This window comes from Pollachius pollachius (genome assembly GCF_949987615.1).
Source record: "Pollachius pollachius genome assembly, chromosome: 7".
NCBI lineage: Eukaryota > Metazoa > Chordata > Actinopteri > Gadiformes > Gadidae > Pollachius > Pollachius pollachius.
This window is the reverse complement of record NC_136940.1, coordinates 27,084,461-27,106,484: the sequence shown is the minus strand read 5'-3', so window position 1 is coordinate 27,106,484 and position 22,024 is coordinate 27,084,461. Positions and strand designations below refer to the sequence as shown.

General features: G+C 44.1%; 3 protein-coding genes across 6 annotated transcripts in view; 1 reads left to right on the top strand and 2 right to left on the bottom strand.

Moving 5' to 3' along the window:
• Nucleotides 1-1,133: 1,133 nt before the first annotated feature.
• Nucleotides 1,134-10,672, bottom strand: pdcb (phosducin b). 4 transcript variants are annotated; one of them, XM_079740196.1, is made up of 7 exons: nt 10,544-10,672; nt 8,896-8,993; nt 5,708-5,852; nt 4,095-4,217; nt 3,194-3,256; nt 2,479-2,621; nt 1,134-2,300 (listed from the first exon to the last, which is right to left on the bottom strand). In XM_079740196.1, exons 5-7 carry the CDS (start codon nt 3,237-3,239, stop codon nt 1,788-1,790), a joined length of 702 nt encoding a protein of 233 aa, XP_079596322.1. In that variant the 5' UTR covers nt 3,240-3,256; nt 4,095-4,217; nt 5,708-5,852; nt 8,896-8,993; nt 10,544-10,672; the 3' UTR covers nt 1,134-1,787. The 4 variants fall into 4 exon arrangements, with proteins under 4 accessions (XP_079596322.1, XP_079596325.1, XP_079596323.1 ...); XM_079740199.1 differs by having other exon boundaries at nt 4,112-4,217; XM_079740197.1 differs by lacking the exons at nt 8,896-8,993; nt 10,544-10,672 and having other exon boundaries at nt 5,708-6,783.
• A 3,374-nt stretch (nt 10,673-14,046) lies between these two features.
• ptgs2b (prostaglandin-endoperoxide synthase 2b) lies at nt 14,047-18,752 on the bottom strand. Its single transcript, XM_079739167.1, has 10 exons — nt 18,639-18,752; nt 18,352-18,468; nt 18,090-18,233; nt 17,838-17,981; nt 17,314-17,495; nt 17,073-17,156; nt 16,713-16,959; nt 15,896-16,182; nt 15,607-15,754; nt 14,047-15,394 (listed from the first exon to the last, which is right to left on the bottom strand). The coding sequence occupies exons 1-10, from the start codon at nt 18,697-18,699 to the stop codon at nt 14,982-14,984; spliced, it is 1,827 nt and encodes a 608-aa protein (XP_079595293.1). The 5' UTR covers nt 18,700-18,752; the 3' UTR covers nt 14,047-14,981.
• Nucleotides 18,753-19,614: 862 nt separating this feature from the next.
• The window catches only part of pla2g4ab (phospholipase A2, group IVAb (cytosolic, calcium-dependent)), an 18,884-nt gene continuing 16,474 nt past the window's right edge, over nt 19,615-22,024 (top strand). The window contains exons 1-2 of the mRNA XM_079739768.1: nt 19,615-19,767; nt 20,692-20,756. Coding sequence (XP_079595894.1) covers nt 20,727-20,756 — 30 coding nt within the window. The 5' untranslated portion in view covers nt 19,615-19,767; nt 20,692-20,726. The remainder of the gene's footprint in view (nt 19,768-20,691; nt 20,757-22,024) is intronic.

Sequence of the window (22,024 nt, the reverse complement as noted above, 5' to 3'; positions counted from 1 at the left end):
TGTTGGGACACTTCCCCCAGCAGCCCGCAGCATGGAGAGGTGGGAGGTATTCGAGGGGAAAAGATGATGAATCTTAGACACGCTACCGTGCAAAGGCAGGTGACAGTAAGCTTGAGGCAACACAGGCCTGTGCCCAATGTGGCGTAGAGCCAACACCATAACTACACAGAAATGTGCGATAGGATGTCTCAGCAATTAACTCCGGATGCTGATGCAAATCAGGCATGGAAAGACTATGATTAATTTCCCCCCGTTAGAATCAACAGAGAGATTATCTCTTTGCAGTGTCTTAGATAACCTCATTGTTACTCAACATTTGTTGTCATGGGCAATAAAACAAGATATAAAGCAATGATTGGATTTCTGATTTTCTGGTAGGAGCCAAAGTGTTGTGGTTTTGACGGCCCTGGACGGAGCCGTGGGGGCCAAGTAGTTCTCCCTGTTGAACTTCTGATTGTGGGATCAGGTGTGAAGGCGTTACACGTCCCCCTAGCCCTCCTCAATCCCATAAGAGGATGAGGCGTGATTCGTCCTCAGCAGATCTCTCACCGGCCGATCTGTCTTCAAAACAAGTAATTATTTAATGTCTAACGGGTGAAGTCCTTTAAAGTTGCCTTCATGGAGGGGGAGATGCCAGTCCACCTTAAGACTAAAATGATATCATCATATAGAGGAGAGGTTGGACTATTTATTCCTATTGATGTTGTGGTTTTCTGTTGCTGTTTGTTCAAAAGCCTGTGTGAGCTCAATTAAAGCCACACAGTTACGTGTCTCCTAAGGTTATCAGTTGCGTGTGCATCGATGTTTAGCCTTTATTGGTCTTATCGCCCTCGAGTCAGTATCTCAAATGGCAGGGAATGTTTGGTTTAAAGCTTTTCAAACCCTTCAAGGGTCACAGAGAAGGCAAGTAGGTAATGGTGTTAGGCTTTTGTTAACTGTTCCGTGAATTGAATTCTAAGCTTATATTATATATTTTTACGTTTAGTTAACATCAAACTTTAAAAAAAAAAAGAATATTATGCAACAACAAAAGCAAATCATCAAAATGATTATCATTTTTATTTTGTTATTCTGGTCAACAGCTTTAGTATTTCAATTTGAATTCCATTACAGTGTAGAATTGTACGTTCATTGCATAGTCCACATTAAAAAAGAGAGAGTGACCATCGCTATGATCCACTAGTGGTTCCAACAACAACACTGTTTCCTAACCAAGTGCTGTCGTACAGAGAGCCTCATCCACCTCCACACTAGTATACACAGGAAGCATGATGACAGTATTTATAAATGTGCTGGACCAATGGGAACTCTTCTCCAGATCATGGTTGCAGCGGCTGGATTAGACACTGATGATGTAGCAGCGAGCTAATGCATCGGCGGCCAGTTACTTCTTTAAACTGTCAGTTTTAATTATTTTCTGCTGATGATGTCTTAATATGTAAGACAGTCAAATTCAAATCAAAATGAAATACAGTAGTAAACAACTATTTAACATAAATATATAATTAGAAAAATAAAATGTGTTTAGTTTTTTATTTGAATTGGTTGTGATTTGCATTTGAGCAAACAACTAAATGTGGTCCATAATATGCCGTATAGCTACATTTAGCCAATTCCCTTCAGTCCTCATTTACCACTGATATTTACAATGCTTCACAATATGGCTGCAAACCAATTTGCATTTAAATTCACTCTTGAACACTGTTAAGCTACAGTGAAGGTATCGCCTTTTCTATTCACCCTTAAACAAACTGTCTGTTCCCGACCCCTAACCCTCACAGTCCTCCTCACTCCACATCGTTCTCCTCACCCTCCATCCCAGGCATCTCCTTCTCTGGCAGTAGGCCGTAGCCGTTGAGGAAAGCCTCCACATCGGTGGCGAAGAACTCCTCGTTGAGGTGCTTGCAGCAGGCCAGGAAGTTCCCCAGCAGCTCTCCGGCCTTGTACACCAGCAGCGTGGGCAGAACGTCGTCAGAGAACCGCTCCCCGGCGCCCGACGCCACCGCGTCGATCCTGCAGAACTTGACGGTGGGGTACTCGGTGACCAGGCAGTCGAGGCATCCGTTCAGCTCCTCACACCCTTTGACCCCAACCTTGTAAATGTGGACCACCACCACGGTGGAATGGTGCTCCTTCTCGATGACCTCCAGGAAAGCCTCACCACTGTCCAACTCGTGCACACCTTCAAACTTGGGCCCGAAGCTCAGCTTCTCGTGCATCTCCTGCATGCACTGCTTCCGGTACTTCTTCAGACTGGCTTCGTCCTCCTCCTTCAGCAGCTCGTACTCCTGGATGCTCATCTGAAAGCACAAGAGCATTGCTGCAATCCCTGATGCCTAGGAGCTCTGCTCTGGCGTTTCATTGGTCTGTCTCTTGATGTTTCAACATCATCCCATCATGTGTCCTACCACATGTTTACATCTGTACGCCCCAGAGGACGGGATATGTTGGTAAGCCTGAACGATAAGACCCTGATACCTTGCGGTTGACATTTGATTTGTCGTGGGGCTTCTGTGGAGATGACATCTGTCTGAGGAGTTCCCTCTTGGCGGGTGGCAAGCTCTCCTGGTCCATGCTCTCCAGCTTAAACCTTCTCCAGTCGTTAATCACCCCCTTTGGTCCTGTGGCGGGTCAGAACACTGGGGTCGTAAGGTGATTGATTCACGCAAACAAGCTCTTTACTGAGATATGAAAAATAAGAAAAACCATGGCCAATGGGCCATGGTTTTTCCAATGGGCTCACAGGAAACCTCTGAATTAATTAAGTTGGTGATGATTGCATTACCATGGATATCAATAAGAATCAATCCCTTGTCTGAATGTGCATTCTGCAGCCTGGGGAAAGACGCACTTGTGTGTTCGTCTTCCATCTTGGCTCAGGGATTACAGTCTTATTCAAGCCCTTAAAGCAGGACTAATTGCACCAAAGTTATGTAAGAGCGGTAGAGAAAGAAGATTAGAGTGTCAGTGAGTTTGGCAAAGCTCCAACGATTCTCCCCTCTCTCTGCCACAGAGCTCCTCGTTGCTTGTGGGGTTTGCACTTCTCATAACACAGGCTCTTTGTAAAGTGCAATCCAATGATCACAATTACATCGTAAGTTACCAAAAACGTTAATGGGTTTAATTCATTTGATTCCAGATCTTCACACCAAACAAGGCACACAAACTAGTCTGAATATTGTTCTGTGCTTACCCGTTTGTGTCGTGCACTCCTCCATCTCCAGGGCTCTGTCTGACATTTTATTTTTGTGGTTACCTGTTACGAAAAAATATAATTGTTGAGCTTCTTGGTAGCCAGCAGCCCTCGGTGGGTTACCGCAACTGTAGGGTTAGACTTTTGAAGCTTGTCCTTGTGACCACAGTGGCTGGACAGTCCTGTGTTAATTAATCTAATTAATGTGGTCTTAGAGGATTACAGCCGGATTAGCTTCTCTAGTTTGCTGTTCTTGAGGCTCAAATTGAAAATAAAACAGCCGATGCAAAAACAAATAGCAATTCTCTTTTCTGAACTTTGTCAAACCCTAAAAGAGAATACAATCTAACCAATATTGCATACACATTATTCACTTTACATCATATTTAGTGAACTTTTGTCCATCCTTCCCCAAACATAATTTCTGCCTTGATTCATGTTCATGTCTGATTCTGTGGCAGTGTTAAGGTGAATATACATACATAGGGTTTCAAATGGAATCAAAGGTATTCCTCCTTGAGCGCCAAACCGATTAAGGATGGCTTTCCTCTAAACCCTCTTGAGTGAAAGTAAATGTTGACATACAAGTGTGTATGGATGTGTTCACATAGTAGTTCCTGTCTTTACATCACACAAGGTTTCCAACCCTTTCTCGACAACTAATGGCTAAATTGTCCAATGTTTTCGCTACGATACTGTGCCATGGCCTGTGCTTACTAAGAGCCAGACAAGGCCATAAAAAAGCGCTTTTAGATTCTGTGATGTAAATGTCAAAAGCACGTGCTGTTCTAATGTTTTGACCCAAAGCTATACTTTGTGTTGCAAACAAAGTCCAAGTTGACCCTCCACTACAGCGCAGAACAGGGGAGCTGGAAGTGGTTCTTACCTCCTTCAGTCTTACCTGCGTCAGTAGCTCACCTTGGCTCACCGTGCTGGACTCAGATGGACTTCACTCTGGTGTCCACTGCTGGACGGTCTTGTTTTTGTGTGCATGCGTGTGTCTTTTCCAGCCAATGAGCACGACCTAAAGAAGATTTAAATGCAAGCATCACGGTTCAGCCAAACAGAAATAGCGTGGGGTTCCTAAGAGGATTTAAGTTAAGAACACAGGCCTCCACCTCGTAATGCACACCATTCGGAGAGAGGGATCAAGATAGTGAGAAAGACAGAGAGAAGAAGAATTCCCAGCATGTGTAGAGTTACTGACGTTCTTTACAATAATACCAATCCTCTCTGGAATTCAGATTTCTTCCAGGCATTGGGCTTTACACAAATTGAAAACAAAGCATCCAGTTCTGGGCCCAAGCATGTAATGTGCACAGATGCTTTGCCCCAGGTGCCAACATTTTCTTCTTAGTAGAGAAAGAAGACTTTCAAGAAAGAAGACTTTCAATTTCTTTGAAATAGACTGCAGACACACATCTAGTTTAGTCCTTGTGCATGGTTCAATAGTCCATGTTGACCGGCTTTTTAGTAGAAAGTAAGTAAGAAAAGTTTTCAAAAACTAAAATAGGCCACATAATCTTTGTGACATTTTTAACAATATACCTTTGTGTACAGTTGGAAATAAAGTATATTTAAATACAATAAATATTCTCCCCCTTCGCACATTGTATTCTGCTGTTGCCACCTCATTCATTCTTTTTCAGTCAATGATGATTAATGATTGAGTGATGATTGTTTTTTCATTTCTTCACTTCTTTATAATTAACGGCTTTACTACTGGGATCCCCTGTTCATGCAGACAGACTTGGATTGGTTATGTTGAGACATTCATTTAGTGGGAATATCTGAAACGGGAGATTACCTCTAGTAGAAGAACCTTATGTCCTAGGAAAAAATGTCAGTTGTATTTCAGGATTCAAGCCTCACACCCTAACTTAGAATGGGTGGGTCTATTTCTAGCTGAATCATAGTCATCCAATTAGGTGTTAGCGAGTGTTGAGAAAATACACTTTGAACTACTTTACTTTTGTAATTTAATTGTATTATTAGTTTTTCTAATTAATCCAGATGAAACCTAACATGGCACCAGATGAACCCACGCATTCCAATATTTCATACTTTTACACATGAGTAATATCAGATTTACTTAAGCATGTCATTGCACTTTGATCTGAGACAAACAGATTTCGGAGAACCCATCCACTGGATTATTAACTTTTATATCTATACCTGCTCTGTATCTGTTCGTATATACCCAACGCCTCGTCTGATAGTTTACATGAAATACCTTATGTGACCACTAGAGGTAGTAAGTAAACTTTCTGCTGTTAATTACCTTTTATGTTTAGCATGTCAAGCACTTAGGAACAGCTTTAATTAAAACGCCCATTTAATGCTTCCTAAAACTAATTGATAAACAAAACATATATTTTTTTAAATCAACCTCATTGAGGTCATACTCCTGAAAATACATCATGTTGGAACATCTGTGTTAGTTTTTAATTGATTTTGACCTTCTGCAATTGTATCAATGTATGATGATGTTTATAATCTGTTATCTCAACTCACAACCGAGGCTTGGGGTCTTTGTGACCCGGGGAGGAAGTCCCTGAGGTCGGAGGAGGGAGGACTTGTAGAGGAAGGCCGTTGCCTCACCTGTCTGCTCCCACGCAAAGCCCGACATGGCACACCTCCAAGCCTTCAGCGGCCAAACCTTCAGAAGGAATGAGAAGAATGCAATACCAAGCTCCCTTGGAAAGCTTACCCCCCCCCCTTTCCATGGGAAGCTTTCAGGTAAGTTAAAGGTCCTGTCATGTATGTCTTTATGTATGTTCTATGTTGCATGCCACGAATACGATAAGGTGATAAATTATGAGATAATCGCCCAGTTCCTATTATCATGGGTGTTGATAATCTCACTTCAAAACCCCCAAATTAGAGTACATCTTTTGTCGGGCAGAAGGGAAATAAGTTGTACAACAGTAGTAGCAATTATACAACACAAAACATGTACAAACAAATAAATGAATAACATCATCACAAATACCCATCCAATCAAGACAATGCTCTGTGCACTCTCAGGGAAGGGAGAGAACAAAGGTTGAATCCATCCCACAATGGATAAAATTATCCATTATCCACACTCATGTCCTGTATCTCCCAGGATGTAACGTGATGAGGGGTGGGGAGCTGATACGAATCTAGTTTCCCTACATCAGGGTCGTGTGGAAGAGTCCAACCGATTTCTTCCGAATCAAGGTGACAAATTAAGCGAGTTGGTTGTGGGATAGTGACTCAGAGGACATGACTAGTTAAAATGATACTGCATGTTACAATGGCAATCACAAATTCCTAGTATGCCATCATGATGACATCATATAAATCTGACATCATTGTCTAGTATGCCATGGCATACTAGATCACACAAGAATTACAAAGTGACTAAACCATGGCAACCATATGTTGTTTGTGTGTGTGTGTGTGTGTGTGGTTCAATGTGGGGCACACAGGGGCCCCACACACAGGGGCCTCACACACACACAGGGGCCTCCCACACAGGGGCCCCACACACAGGGGCCCCACACACAGTGGCCCCACACACACACAGGGGCCTCCCACACAGGGGCCCCACACACAGGGGCCTCCCACACAGTGGCTCCACACACAGGGGCCCCACACACACACAGGGGCCTCCCACACAGGGGCCCCACACACAGGGGCCTCCCACACAGGGGCTCCACACACAGGGGTCCCACACACACACACAGGGGCCCCACACACAGGGGCCCCACACACACACAGGGGCCCCACACACACAGGGGCCCCACACACATTCAGGGGCCCCACACACACAGGGGCCCCACACACAGGGGCCTCCCACACAGGGGCTCCACACACAGGGGTCCCACACACACACACAGGGGCCCCACACACAGGAGCCTCCCACACAGGGGCCCCACACACACACAGGGGCCTCCCACACACACAGGGGCCCCACACACAGGGGCCTCCCACACAGGGGCCCCACACACACACAGGGGCCTCCCACACACACAGGGGCCCCACACACAGGGGCCCCACACACAGGGGCCCCACACAGGGGCCTCCCACACAGGGGCCTCACACACAGGGGCCTCACACACACACAGGGGCCTCACACACAGGGGCCCCACACACAGGGGCCCCACACAGGGGCCTCCCACACAGGGGCCTCACACACACACAGGGGCCCCACACACAGGGGCCTCCCACCAGCAATATGCTGGATGACGTCCCCTTACTGGAAAGAAAGAATGTGGGTCATGCTGCAAATACTGCCCCTCAGTACGTCACTGTCCTACTAACATGGCACTAATATATATAGTAATACTATCACAGTTCTCGTTTGTAATACTAACAGTATTAATATGTTAAAGAACCATGAGAATACAGGTGTTAGCCTGCAGTGCACAGCCCTGCTGGGATCACTGAGGATACATTCACTCATCTGTCCGGGATAGAGTTTGCACATACATTGAGTCATGACTTGGTAACGCTGCATTCCTCAGGTACACATGAGGGCAGCAGCTATATGAGGCCTGCGCTGATTAGACCTCAGTGATTTACTGTCGGACTGGAGGCCTCCCGAAGCAACAACACAACGCCCCATAGGTACTCTATAGGTTCTGCTGCTGCTCTGTATAGTGATTGGCAGGCAATTATTACAAAAAGGATTCAATCGGATTATAGTGAATGGTGTCTCTCCCTCTCTCACACAGAAACACACACACACACACACACACACACACACACACACACACACACACACACACACACACACACACACACAGACATGATACATAAGCAGACATACGACCCATGCAGTGTTTTGTGTTTCTGGTAAATAATACATATTTTGGTCACATCACACATTCTTAGTAGCCATTAGAAAGTCCACTCTTACAGCATCTGAAGGTCAAGATGGGTATATGCTCTGACTCAGGAGTCTTGTTTAGTAAAGGCATAAGGGACTGGCAGTGATGATGGTGATGATGATGATGATGGTGATGATGACAAAGACGAATATTTTCAGTAACCTCACACACATCAGGTATTTGTTACTTTCACACACAAGCAGCTAAACAGCTGTTATTACAATGGAAGTTTTTGAGATTAGGCGTCGTTAAGGAGGTGATGTTAAGGGCATAGAAAGGCAGATATTGTTAACCAATCCGAGATCAGTATGGGATGTAGGGGTGTGGTCATGACTGCTCTTCAATGAAGCTCAAAGTCTTTCAGAACCAGTTCCAGCAGCCGGTTTTAAGGAGAAAAAACATGATTACCTTGTGTGAGTTGATGGGTATTGATGAAAAACTATTTCGACCCTTTGTGGTATGGTCGTCTCATGCTAGGTATGACTCGGAGAGTGGTAAACGTTCAACACGTGGTTTATTCTAACAGAGACACAAGGTAAACAAGCTTGCATTCTGGAGGTGGTTCATGAAGCATCTCTCGAACACAGGTAAACAAACAGTTATATTGGGTGTGGGCGAAATGGTAAATAAACCACGCCTCAAGTTCTAATTTACCCAGGTAAACCTTTGGTCTGTCTTGGCTTAAACGGAAATGGCAAAGTGGCCATGGTTGTAGTCTTTTACTTATCTTCAAAATCATTAAAACCTTATATGGTGTTGTCCATTATGTGATGAAGAAACCATTCATAACTGTGGTTAGCTTGAAACATGTAATCAGAAATAGCATTGACTAAAATAGTTTACCGTTAGTGTTGGGTCTGGGTCCTGTTTCGTACTGTTGTTGTCTAAAGGACCTTCGATGTTCACTGACACGGCGTCTGAGAGAATGAAGTGGAATCCTACTAGAATGAAGAGAGAGAAACTATGTCTCAATACATCATCATCAACCACAACATCATCATGACAAATATACTTAGGAAAGAAGAGAAAGTTGTAGGAGACCGTAAACTAATTGATTCAATCGGATTCCCTGGTGGTTTTGTTTTTGCATAAACTCAGAGGTGCTGAATCACCTTCCGCCGGCCTCATGCGTGTGTGTTTGCGTGTTTTACTCAATACTTCTAGCGGGCCTACGTAAGAAAATAAGGTGACTCAGAATCCCCCCTCAACCCCCCGCGTCCCGGCCCCTGCCCCCGTCCCCGCCCCCGCCCCCGCCCTCGCTGGGCTTTCTCCACTCCGTGCCGTTTGGGACATAGTATTCAAGTCAGCGTATGTCCACTAGGAGGCACTGCAAAACAGCATCAGTGGTACATTCACCGAACACGAAATGGGCCTACCAACTTAGCCCTTGACAAGTTCAACTAACCTTTTAAAAAAAAGTTCGAGTAATATACATTTGAATTTGATCAGAGATGTTTAATACATTATCCAAACTCTCAATCAGGAAGGGATTCCATCATTGGTACACCAAATGGTAAAGATGTAGGTATTAGTTATTATTGTACAGTATCATCATTCATCATTTGTAAGTAATGTGCCTCCTTCCTGGTTTTCAACTTATTGATTGAATGCCTGTATTTGTAGTTCCATTATTTCAGTTGATTCCGAATAACTCCTATAGGCCTACTAACAGCTCTAAAAGTCCCTGTATACAACAGTACCAGCGTTTGGGACCCTTGTCTAGGATATGAAGGACTTATTTCTTGGCCACATCACTTAGTGATGATATGTATTCGACTTGACTTTGTTTTTTGTAACCAGTCCTGCAGGTTCAATTCTGAATTGTGAATTGCACATTTGTTTTAGTAGTTCTGGTTCTGTACACTGGCCGGTGGCATCTCCCATATGTGTTAGCATGAGGCATTATGGGTGATGACGTGTAACCGCTTTTATTTGTTGACAAAATATCATCATCAGAAACTGTTTAAGGTTGAGACATTTCCGTCAGTTACAACTCCAGACACCATGCAGTGATCACAGGGCTCTGCTCATAAGCAAGTTGGACTGATTTCCTCCTTCCTCCAAATGATTAACCCTGGTTTTCATGAACAGGGTTCTTGAAACAACAAATTCTACTTCCTCTGACCTAATAATTAATGAATCCCATACCCTGCCCATGGGGCAGGCAGGGCTGTGATTACACTGCGTTATTCATTACAAGTGTGTAGTAACCAAGGGATCAAAAACACGTCTTACCGTTGGGGCGTGCAAGGCTCACGTTTCCTATTGCCTCGGATCCCAAGAAATATATATAAACGATTTAAAGCCCTCGCAAATAATATGAGATTGATAATCAAAATGTTCTGGCGCTCTGTCTCCTTAGACCAGCAGGTGCTCCTCACACTAGTGCACGGTGTTTGGTTTGAGAGAGAAGGAGCGACAGCCATCAAATAAGGCTCATTCATGCGCTACAAACATTCCGCATGCATACATAAAACAAAAGATTTCTTACGGCTTAAGTGGAGATGGGTTCGAAAATGAATGGAATGAGATGTGACCACTGTTACACTGAGTGGAGGCCCGACGAGACCTCACTGGTTCTCTGGGGAGACTGGAGCTTCAGGAGGACATCTGCTGTTCAGGTTTGGGGAAGGAGAAACTTTAGACTCTGGATCTGAGGCATCGTGTCTTAAATCCTGTCCAGGCATGTTCTGCTATGCTGCGCTATAACAAATAAATCAAGCAAACAATGACATTCTCGTTAGTCCAGATTGAAGTACACATTTTTGTACTTCTGGTCTCACTAGAGAGGGAGTCTGGTACCATCTAGTTTGGATAAACTAAGATGCCTGCATTAAAAACAATGTTAAATTAAATATGTCTTAGTAAAATAGGCCTCTGGCCCAGTCTATGGTCGTCCGCAAATTGCGTCTTCCAAACAATGTTATATTCCTATATCAGCATTACACTGTGACCAGGGTTTGAACTGTATCACTACTTTGTGTAAAGAGCCTTGATTGTATTTCCTCAAAAAGGTGAAAGTGAACAGAAAGTGATATAGTGATTTAAACGTGTGTGTGTTTTAACTATAAACATGCGGGATCCCCTCATTTCACAATCTGTGGTTTAGTTCTTTCATGACTCTATTTGAATAAGTAAGTTATTGGCATAGTCTCACCAGAGTCAGTGGCCCAAAGCCTGCATATCTGCATATCTACATATCTACATATCTGCTTATCTGAAGCTGGTTCTACAACATTGAGCGGGTAGTGGGGTTAATAATGCTTAGTTAGAAAAGAAACAAAACTATAAGCAAGTGAAGTGAAGTCTGAGAGTGAAGCTATAAAGGAAGAATGGACGGACGTATGCACAACACATAACGGAGATGTAAACATTTGTTTTGAGATTCCAGCAGGATAAGTTTACCAGGAGATGACTCTTAAAGTAAGAGGACTCTTAAAGTAACAGATCAGGTTGATCAGTCAGCACCTACATGAATGTAGTCGGCTGGTTTCTATGTTGATCATCTGACACTGATACTGCGGTCTATTTATTCAGTGTACAATAGTGTTGGATACCTCACACAATATGCTTATTGTGAACTATCATTTGTATAACTAGTTAGCAAAGAGGTTTATCAATAGGCTCCCTATTTTCTGTTTCCTCTTTTTCTTTATTCAAATATTACCCTTCAGAAGCTCCAAGAACCACCCACTCATAAGCAAATTGTTTCCATAACAACAAAGAGTGAGATTACAGCTGTTGATAAAGTAACAAAAGGTCAAAGGCAGACATGACAGGACTCAGTGTCACAGCAGTGTGAAAACGGTCTGAGTACAGGTTGAGACACCCTATTACTAATGTGGGAACACTTTGAAGAAAATGTAACCATCATTACGCATTGCGTGTTTGTGTTTGTATGTGTGCCTGTGATTGTGTATTAGCAGGTGAGTGTTGGTGATGAGGGGTTGAGGTGGTTGAGGGGAGGGGCCTTCCCTAGAAGGAAGAGCAGCTCAGTCTCGTCCAGTTTCAGGTGGTGTGTGACATCCACGTAGAGACAATCCATGGGTTCCTCTTACTGTGTTTCCCAGCTGGTAAGGCCGGATAAGAGACCATAAACCCATATATGGCTCCCCCGGTTGGATGCGTACTCACCCGTTTACACCTCTCGCAGGCCGCCCGCGTTTGTAAACACTGAGCCCCCGCATGGGAGGATCGGGGTCCGTGCACCAGTGACCTCATCAGATTCTCAATCGGTCTGGAATTGGACTATTTTAAGTGCTCGGTCGTAGTTGAACACTTTTTGTTTTGGAAAGAAGCACTTAATGGGCAATCATGACAGTGATGACCTCAACACAAGGTCATATTAACTCAACACACTGTACTGGCCTAGGTTTTGAATAACTTTGTTAAAGTCAGTCAAAGAAACCTTGAACTGAACATGAAGCATAAATGCATGATACAAATTGATGATTTAACCGATTAAGGGGGAATTTTTGCTTTTCTCGACTTTCTTATAGCCTTCTCACACGGCCTTTGTTGGATTCATTATCTTCTTTTTCCTCCTTCCTCAAAGCTCGGATATCATCCTCCCTCGGCTCCATGCACTTCAACTGGATGCAATGCGGTTTATTGGAAGGATCATTGAAATATAGATGGACAGCATATGTTCTTGTTTTCCCTGCTGTGTGTGTTGCCACCACCCAGCAACAACACAGACAATAACCACAAACATCCATGGAACAGAAGTACTGAAGATGTTAACAGACACGCACTTTTTAACGGTTGCTCTGCAAAATCCCCAATGAATGGAAAGTGAAATGAAAAGTAATAACGTGCACAATAAATACAAACGCAACTAAACTATGGAGTTCTGTTGCACAGCCAGGTCCGCATTGGGTGACGTCCGCAGCGGGGCTGCGCGCTTCTCTGTTCTGCGTGCGTGCCTCCGGTGGCCCGTGCTCTCCTCCGACGATCTGCCGGCCGTCACGTAGGTCTATTCCTGCCTTCGGATCACGACTACACTGTGATTCCCGGTCTGGCGAGGGACCGAGTGAGCAATCTCTTGATCCAGTCCCAATACAGAGCCTGCGACCTGCTCGCGCTCATTAGACCCACACAAAGAGAGATGTGTTCCTCCCTCTCTCTCATCTCAAAGCCGGCAGACCTGCGCGCGTCCACACATTGATGCACACTGGGATAATACTTGAACCCACACATCGTGTGTGTGTGTGTGTGTGTGTGTGTGTGTGTGTGTGTGTGTGTGTGTGTGTGTGTGTGTGTGTGTGTGTGTGTGTGTGTACGTGTGTGTGTGTGTGTGGGGTGTTATGGGAAATCCAGGGGCTGTGCTAAAGTGCCAGCCATGTGGGTTTTGAAAAGACTGACAGAAAAAAACTGATATGCAGCCTTTCTGCTGTTGTGAGACCCTTATCTTCATCTAAGCCCTACAATCACCGTTTTAGATTCCCTGGCGGTTTGTACATCTGCAGCCTGATCGGAATATATTAGCACAGCAATATTTTCCAGCACCCAAGAGGTGTTCTTGGAAAAATAAGGCTGATGTGGCCAAGGCAATAGACAAGAAGGGATTGATATAGTTGCTCTGCTGAGGGATGTTTTCAGGGCTGTAGCACACAAGTCTGGGCCCTAAACAAAAGCCGTCTCTGGGGCCCTCTTCCTCTCTTGATCCATGTATCTCACACATCTTAAAAAAAACATTTCCATTTTCTCACGCCCATTGGCTGATTTTACAAACTGAGATCATTTAGGATTGGTTGGCCTCCCATATCTTTGAGGGGCATTTTGGTTTTGTCTGTTTTTCTTCACCTTTATTCGCCAGTCTGCGAACTGAAAACCGCCTATATATAGAGTAACATAAAATAATACTCTGAAGGACCTGCCGGATCGAAGGACCTCCCAACGGTTGGCCAGGGTGCAGACAGTACATAAGACATAGATTCAGTGCTCAAAATAGAAAAGATACAGAATAGAAAGTATTTCAGATAGAATGTTCTTTACTGTAAAATGGTCCTTAGAACATTAGTCATGGAGTTCAATATTTGCAACTTGAATCAATGTATTCAACTTTAAGTTCTAGTGTATGACTGTAGTGGGGTTTCAATACAGAGATGAATTAAAAAACTAAACACACAGACTGAGGAAGTAAAAGTACCAGCAGCGATTTTTCACTAACTTAAAGTAGTTCAGTTAAAATGTCAATGAAGTATCAAGTATAAACATCAAGTATCAAGGAATGTGAACATCAGTGATGTTAGCAGAGGTCAGTTAATCAGCTAGGCCTACCAACATTACATCTACTAAAAAACGATTTAAATAACATTTTGCATAAAGAACAAAGTCAAATAAATACATTTGAAGCAATGTAGCAGAAGTTTCCTGGTACATGCCAGTACTTGCCAGTCAGTGGCAAACAGAACAAAGGCAGGTTGTCAACTACAAAGCTGAGATTTAAAAATAAACTATTTTTATATAATTTGTAACATTTTTCAATAAATAACAAACTTTACCGTTTTGTGTCATGTCATATGTTGGATTGGATAGAAATCTAGGACCACAAGAATGAATATGGGCCGAGTTTCTATCAGGTAACGCTATCATGAATGTCCCAAACAGGGCTGGTTTTCTCCTGCTTTGGGCTTGAAGAGGCTAATCCTCTTCACGTAACATATTGTGTGTTGATACAACACAAAGGAACTCCTGGCGAACTCCCTCAATAAATAGAGGAACAAGAACTGGGTTTTCCCTGATAACTTTACGAGTGCAAAAGGTAAACTTCTGCTTTTTTGTCTTCCCCTCAATGTAATAAATAGTATTATAAATAAAACATAAATAAATAAATACATATATATATGAAGTAAATGTAACAAAACAGAATAAGATCAATAAATACAAACACAGTTGAGATTGTATAGTGTAGTTGTTTCCAATGACTACAGCTCTGTAGTCCTTTCCTTCAGCATGACGGTGGGGCTGACGTCTCCTGTGCGGGCGTGCGGCCGGCTGGAGTTGATGACCACGGAGCTCGTCTGCTCCAGGTTCGGGATCCGGAAGGAGGCCAGAGGACACGGCCCGCGCACGTTGTTGCAGACCAGCCTCTGCAGGGAGGCGCTGTTGACGATCTCGAAGCCCGCAGTGCCGCCGAAGGTGCTGGGCTTCCAGTACTCCGGAGAGCAGATTGGGTTCCCCAGGAGACCCTTGAGAGAGTAAGGGGCCCCCATCTCGACCATGGTCTCCCCGAAGATGGCGTTGGGCCTGGGCTTCTCCACGAGGAGGCCTGGGTAGAGCTCCACGGCGTCCACGTGTCCGTACATCTCCTCCAGCAACGCTGCCATCTCCGTCTCACCTAAGGCAACAAACACAGGAGGAACCCTTAAGAACCGAGCGACGGTAAATCTCTTGGTCTCTCAAAGCAGCTGCAGAGCGGCTCGCTAGTCTCAACACCGGCGTGTTTTAGTCTGAAAACTAAAGAATGCAACCCAAAATGAAACCCATTGCTCTAGAGTCTGTAACCACTACAGAAGGAAAACAGAATAAACATAGACACTTCTGTCTCACCTGTGAGGTCTTGGAAGGAGCTGTAGGGCTTCATGGAGAAGCGCTTCCTGTAGGCGTTGAGGGACTTATAGCGCATCTTCCTGGCGTTCTCTATCGACTTCATGGCCACGTGCAGCAAGGCCCCGGGAACGTTTCTCCCTCCCGCCACCTGGAACACAACACACAGGTCCTGAGGTTAGCCACAAGCTTTTAAAGAAACTATTTTAGTACTATTGTTCATAATATTGCTAGTGCTACTATCACTGCTATTGCTACTGCTCCACTTATAGTACAAGTCATCGCTGCTCACCCTTCCAGAAACCTGCTTGGTGAAGGAGTCCACTAGATTGCCGATGCCATGGTTGGTCACCACAGACGTGTTGAAGACAAACTGCTTGTAGCTGTACACCTGCTCCTCGACTTGGAAGGCCTCGGGCATCAGAGGATGCCAGTGGTACAAGGTGTTGAACTCGGAGGAGATGCGGTTCTGGTACTGGAAGCGCTGGTTGAACAGCAGCTCCGGGTCAAACTTGAGCTTGAAGTTGTAGCCGCTCAGGTGCTGCACATAGTCCTCGATCACAATCTTGATGGTCTCACCTGCAGGGGGGAGGAGGGCGGGGGGAGTGGTGATGTCAGGACAGTCAGGGCCAGGGGCGTAGGAATGAGTTTAACATTGGAGGGGACACATATCGGAAACCTGACAGATCCGGTATAATTTTTAGGTGGGACAAATGCGCCTGTCTCCGATATTGGAGGGGACACGCCTTTATTAAGAAATACACCATTTCATATTTTGTGATTGAGCAAGGGGAGAGAAAACCTGATTGGTCAATAAGTAATAAGCAGGGAGTAAATGATAAGCAGGGAGTGCTCACATATCTAAAGTGTCTCACACAGTTACAGGCACAGCCAACCACACACCATATATTCCCACAGAGCATTTCACAAACCGCTCACAGGTGGCTATGGAAACAGATTTTAGCTCTCAAATCGCACCTAGAGCCCCTTTAAAACCCATAGCAGAATTCCTTCATGTCAATTTAAACCTGGAAAATCAAATGAATTCATTGATCTTTTTTGTACATCTCCTGATAGGATGGTCACCTCCAATACCCAACACCACTCACCGATCAGGACGAGCCGTGCGGTCTGGAAGAGCCGTTCGTCGTCCCAGTCCGGGTGCACGCCCCTCAGGACGTCGCACACGCGGTTGTGCTCGCGCAGCCAGAGGGTGGCGTACATGATAAGGCCGGGTATCAGGCCGAAGGCCTCGTGGCCCACGGCGAAGCGCTGCTCCTCGGGGACGTGGGGGGGGTAGTGCATCTCTGCACCCACGCTGGCCACCGTCGGGGGGTACACGTCTCCGTCGATGTCCTGGGAGGGCAGCAGAGAAAGGGGGGTGTTGTGAGTGGGCCTCTTCATGAGGAGGAGGATGTCTATTCAAGGCGTGGCTGGTGTCTGGACCATGTGTGTTTCTCTTCCCCTACCTGGTACTTCAGCTTGCCGTCCTTGTGCAGCCTGAGCTTGTGTTGTCTCTCCAGGTTGTCACCGTAGACGTGGTTGAGGTCCACCTAGAGACAGCAGGCGGTCAATCCAGCACTCTTCATGTTGTGTTCTACTGTATTAATGAGTGCTACGCAGAGCTCCTCTGTCTGCCCTCCATGTGTCTGGGAGGAAGTGTCTCCGTGTGTCTGGGTGGAAGTGTCTCCGTGTGTCTGGGTCTCTTACCCCGTGGCCCTGAGCCTGGGTGAAGGCCGGCCCCTTCTTCATGTCCGATTTGAAGAACTGGTGTGTGAAGTGCTGGGCGAAGAAGGCGAACATCAGGCTGGAGCCCTGGGGGTCCGGGATGAACTGCCTCCTGACAAGCAGCTTCTCAGTCAACATCTTGATGTCAGGCAGCTCTTTCTTCCCTGTGGAACAATGACGGGTTAAATGATAGCTGGGACAAGTAGAAACCAGGAGGGGGAATGGCTGCTTTTTGTCTGCACTACTCGAAGATTAGGTATCAAGTACTTTTTTTTTTTGTTAAATATTAATTTAATGCAAAAACCTTTTTTATGTGTGTCCTAACTTATGTAATGACCCTATCTTGATGAAGATTAGCTATTAAAAGTTTGAATGTTCAATTTGAAAGTGAAATAGAAATGGTAAAACCGTCCGGTTTCCCAGGTCCCTGGTGTGATTTAATGCTATGAAGCCTGATGCTAAAGAATCTGAAAGAACTTGTTTTCAAATGTGAGAGTTATCCTTACCTAATACTCCCATAGGGGTAGGGCAATCGTTGGCCACAGGGGGGAGGGTGCGAGTGTAGTAGGAGAGGTTTGAAAATGCTTCCCAATTCTTGTAGCCATATTCTGAATTGTAGGTAGGGGGGCTTGCGATGAGATGAGAGCGGGCTAGAGAGAGAGAGATGAACAGGTCAATTACTTTTATATTAGGTCATATTCTCAATGGTATTTTTGTTCTTTGTTGAGGCCAATAGAATGGGTTTTAAGTAAACCTACACGTCAGAACATATCTCATGATTGCGTCCCGGAGGACCGACACGTTGTTGACGATGTTCCAGAAGCCCTTGAAGTGAGTGAGAAGATAATGAACGGTATTCGGCGACGGCTTCAGAGAGATTTTAATCCAGGTGAAGAATTCCGCTGTAGTTGAGGAACAGAAATTCATGAATGATAAAAATGAAGGTTGGATAGTGATTTAATTTAGTTTAATTAACGATCAAAGTTATTTTTTTCCCCCTAAAATATGAATAAGGCTCACGATTTGTGCAGTTCTCTCCATTGAATCCAGTCCGGGTGCAGTCACACTCATAGCGCTCGGGGCCCATGGCGGTGCACACGCCCCGGTTCTGACACGGGTCCGAACAACATGGTGTACCTGGTCAAACCAAATTGAAGCTAATTAATGATATTTTTCAGCAAACTCTGATATCTTAAATCGTAATCAGACATAGAATACACAGTGAGTGATCAAAACATAAACAAAGGCCTAAAAAATAACTTTTATTTTATAAAAATAAAAAAAAGAACCGAAAAAGAACGACTTACCCCCTTCGCAGAAAATAAACCCCAGTGTCAAAACTAGAACCGCAAGTATACTTCGATTCATACTCCAATGACTTTCACTCCGTCTCAACTTGTATCGTCTTGTCTTCTGCTTGACGCTTAGAAGTGCTGAAGGTAGCTCCACTGGACCGGTATATATTCGTATAGTGCTTACTCCTCCCCCGCGCGTCACCAGACGAATATGCTTTTGCGTTTTCCACTTTGACAGTAATAGTTGTATGAATAACCACATTTCCCGAACTTTTAATATTATGACAAGAAGATCAGGATGACGATATAATAATCAGTTTATTAGTTGTAGGCCTATTGATAGTCTAGTGATATGGGGTCTCTAACCCGATTGCGCGCCGTCTATCCGCATCCTTGTTAAGGAATCCCTGCGCAATATTCACTGTAAATCGATTCTGATAAAAGCGTCTGCTAAAGGATTTAATAGCCCTAAAACATATGATTTAGATTTGTGTACGTTTATTGTAGCTGTATAAATCGAATACATGCTTTGGATTGGTCTCAAATTGATGGTTCAAGTTACTATTTACCAACCTTTTTCAACGAAATATGTGTGATTATTAATCTTTATAATTAGAGATTAAAATATTTTATACATGTATATATATATATATATATATATATATATATATGAATTTAAGACCTACATGTTAATATGGTCTCTACTATGATCATGTAATATGATGCTCATGCGCCCTCTAACGGAGAGCGCATGACGCACACACACACACACACACAAACACACACACACACGCACACGCACACACACGCACACGCATGCACACACACGCACACACACACACACACACACACACACACACACACTGAGGTGATGACGCTCCCAACGTTTTTTGATGTAGTTCTTCCTTTATTTATTTCTAGAAGTAATTATATTAATATTTGACATAAAAGGACCATATACAATGTTTAGTGAGTTGTACGTTTGTATTCGATGAATCTATGTTTTAAACGTGTGCGCGCAGTGACCGCGTCTGGCACCAGTCTGACGGCTGAAGCACCTCCTCCGTCTCTCCAATGGACGGTAGGACAGCGGTAGCGATACTTACAGTCAGGATTTGTGAGTAAATCAACTCTTTTCAAGGTATGTATTGTTTTTTCTTGGATTCCAGATTGCGTTAAGAGTGTGATCGTGTTATGGAGCTGAATGAGCGTCTACTGATGCTTTGTTTTTTGCATTAGTTTGAGGGAAACATTTTTGAGGGAGCGTTTTCCTGATTTCTCTGCAACAAGTCACGAACACAGCAATTCGGACTATTTAAGAAAAAGTCAAATCCCATCCGGTTAGACATATGGTTTGTAGGTGTATTGGGATTTACAGTGAATAACAGCTTCAATAGGCAATGTTATCTGGGAAGCCGAATCAAAGGCTGAAATAATAAACAACTAAGTACGTTTACTATAGTTAAAGTGAATCCATTCGACTGCATGCACTTTTCAACACCGATTTTTCTGGCGTGCAAATGTGTCTTTCCGAACAGCCTACCGAAACGGAACTCTGCCTGAATCCATATTATTACTTATCAGCAAGTATACCGCAATACAGTCGATCTAGTGCTACCGTATTAAACCTTGGTGCTGGCTCACAGACACTTTGCATTAAAAAAGTCAAGGAAATTATGTAGGCCTACGCCAGAATGAAGGGCCCATTGGTTGAGAAAGAGACAGCGAGAGAGGGAGAGAGACACAGAGACAGTGACAGAGAGACAGACACAGAGAGAGAGAGAGAGAGAGAGAGAGAGAGACAGACAGACAGACCAAATCAGCCCATTCAATAGACGCTCTATGAAAACTACGTGACGTGATGGACTCGGAGCGCACAGCCTCTACGTGCCCCCTGTCCCGCACCTTCCACCCGCTGCCAAATCTCCAGTCAGCACACACACGCACGCACCCCATTCTCATAATCCGCAGATTCAATATTTATGTGTTCACAGAATATCTGTTGATACCTATTGTATTTCTAGCGGATTAAATGCTTCTAACTTTAAATATCTTTTTTTAAAAGGTAATCCAGTGCAATTCCACTTCCAAACCAAGACCATGGCGTCAATAGACCCTCAGTACATCATTGTGAGTACATTTCCGTAACAGAAACGTGGCTCGTCATATTTAATACATTTTCCTTTTCCCGTTACCTTGATCGGTCCATTATAGGTGCGCATAACATTTAGAATATATGAATAGGCCAATGGTTATATGTCCTTTGTCAAAACATCACTTTTAAGGATCCAAACAAAGAAATAATATAATTATTGTATTATAGTGTTATTGTATTATTATTCAATTATTATCACTTCTACATGTTGTTGATAACCCACATTGAATTCTGCCTCTGAACATTTTTATGAATGGATGTATCGTTTATCAGTGGGGATTGTAGACCCCGTCTTTACAATAAGGATGGTTTAAAAATGTACTTGTATGAATGTGTCTGTTTTTAAAGAGTTCTAGTGGTCTAGTGGTCTAGTGGTCTAGTGGTCTAGTGGTCTAGTGTTCTAGTGGTCTAGTGTTCTAGTGGTCCAGTGTTCCAGTGTTCCAGTGGTCTAATGTTCTAGTGGTCTAGTGGTCTAGTGGTCTAGTGGTCTAGTGGTCTAGTGTTCTAGTGTTCTAGTGGTCTAGTGGTCCAGTGGTCCAGTGGTCCAGTGTTCCAGTGGTCTAGTGTTCTAGTGTTCTAGTGTTCTAGTGGTCTAGTGGTCTAGTGTTCTAGTGTTCCAGTGGTCCAGTGTTCTAGTGGTCTAGTGGTCTAGTGGTCTAGTGGTCTAGTGGTCTAGTGGTCTAGTGGTCTAGTGGTCTAGTGGTCTAGTGGTCTAGTGGTCTAGTGGTCTAGTGTTCTAGTGGTCTAGTGTTCTAGTGGTCTAGTGGTCTAGTGTTCTAGTGGTCTAGTGTTCTAGTGTTCTAGTGTTCTAGTGGTCTAGTGGTCTAGTGTTCTAGTGTTCTAGTGTTCTAGTGGTCTAGTGGTCTAGTGTTCTAGTGTTCTAGTGGTCTAGTGGTCTAGTGTTCTAGTGTTCTAGTGTTCTAGTGTTCGAGTGTTCTAGTGTTCTAGTGGTCTAGTGTTCTAGTGTTCTAGTGTTCTAGTGGTCTAGTGTTCTAGTGTTCTAGTGTTCTAGTGGTCTAGTGTTCTAGTGTTCTAGTGTTCTAGTGGTCTAGTGGTCTAGTGGTCTAGTGGTCTAGTGTTCTAGTGTTCTAGTGTTCTAGTGGTCTAGTGGTCTAGTGTTCTAGTGTTCTAGTGTTCTAGTGTTCGAGTGTTCTAGTGTTCTAGTGGTCTAGTGTTCTAGTGTTCTAGTGTTCTAGTGGTCTAGTGGTCTAGTGTTCTAGTGTTCTAGTGTTCTAGTGGTCTA

Coding starts and splice junctions, on each gene's coding strand:
- pdcb (XM_079740196.1), bottom strand. CDS start 3,239: ATGTCAGACAGAGCCCTGGAGATGGAGGAGTGCACGACACAAACGG. Junction 2,622..3,193: donor GGAGTGCACGACACAAACGG/GTAAGCACAGAA, acceptor GACCCGCCACAG/GACCAAAGGGGGTGATTAAC. Junction 2,301..2,478: donor AATCAAATGTCAACCGCAAG/GTATCAGGGTCT, acceptor TTGTGCTTTCAG/ATGAGCATCCAGGAGTACGA.
- ptgs2b (XM_079739167.1), bottom strand. CDS start 18,699: ATGAATCGAAGTATACTTGCGGTTCTAGTTTTGACACTGGGGTTTATT. Junction 18,469..18,638: donor GTTTATTTTCTGCGAAGGGG/GTAAGTCGTTCT, acceptor TGGTTTGACCAG/GTACACCATGTTGTTCGGAC. Junction 15,755..15,895: donor CCAAGCAGGTTTCTGGAAGG/GTGAGCAGCGAT, acceptor GTTGTGTTCCAG/GTGGCGGGAGGGAGAAACGT.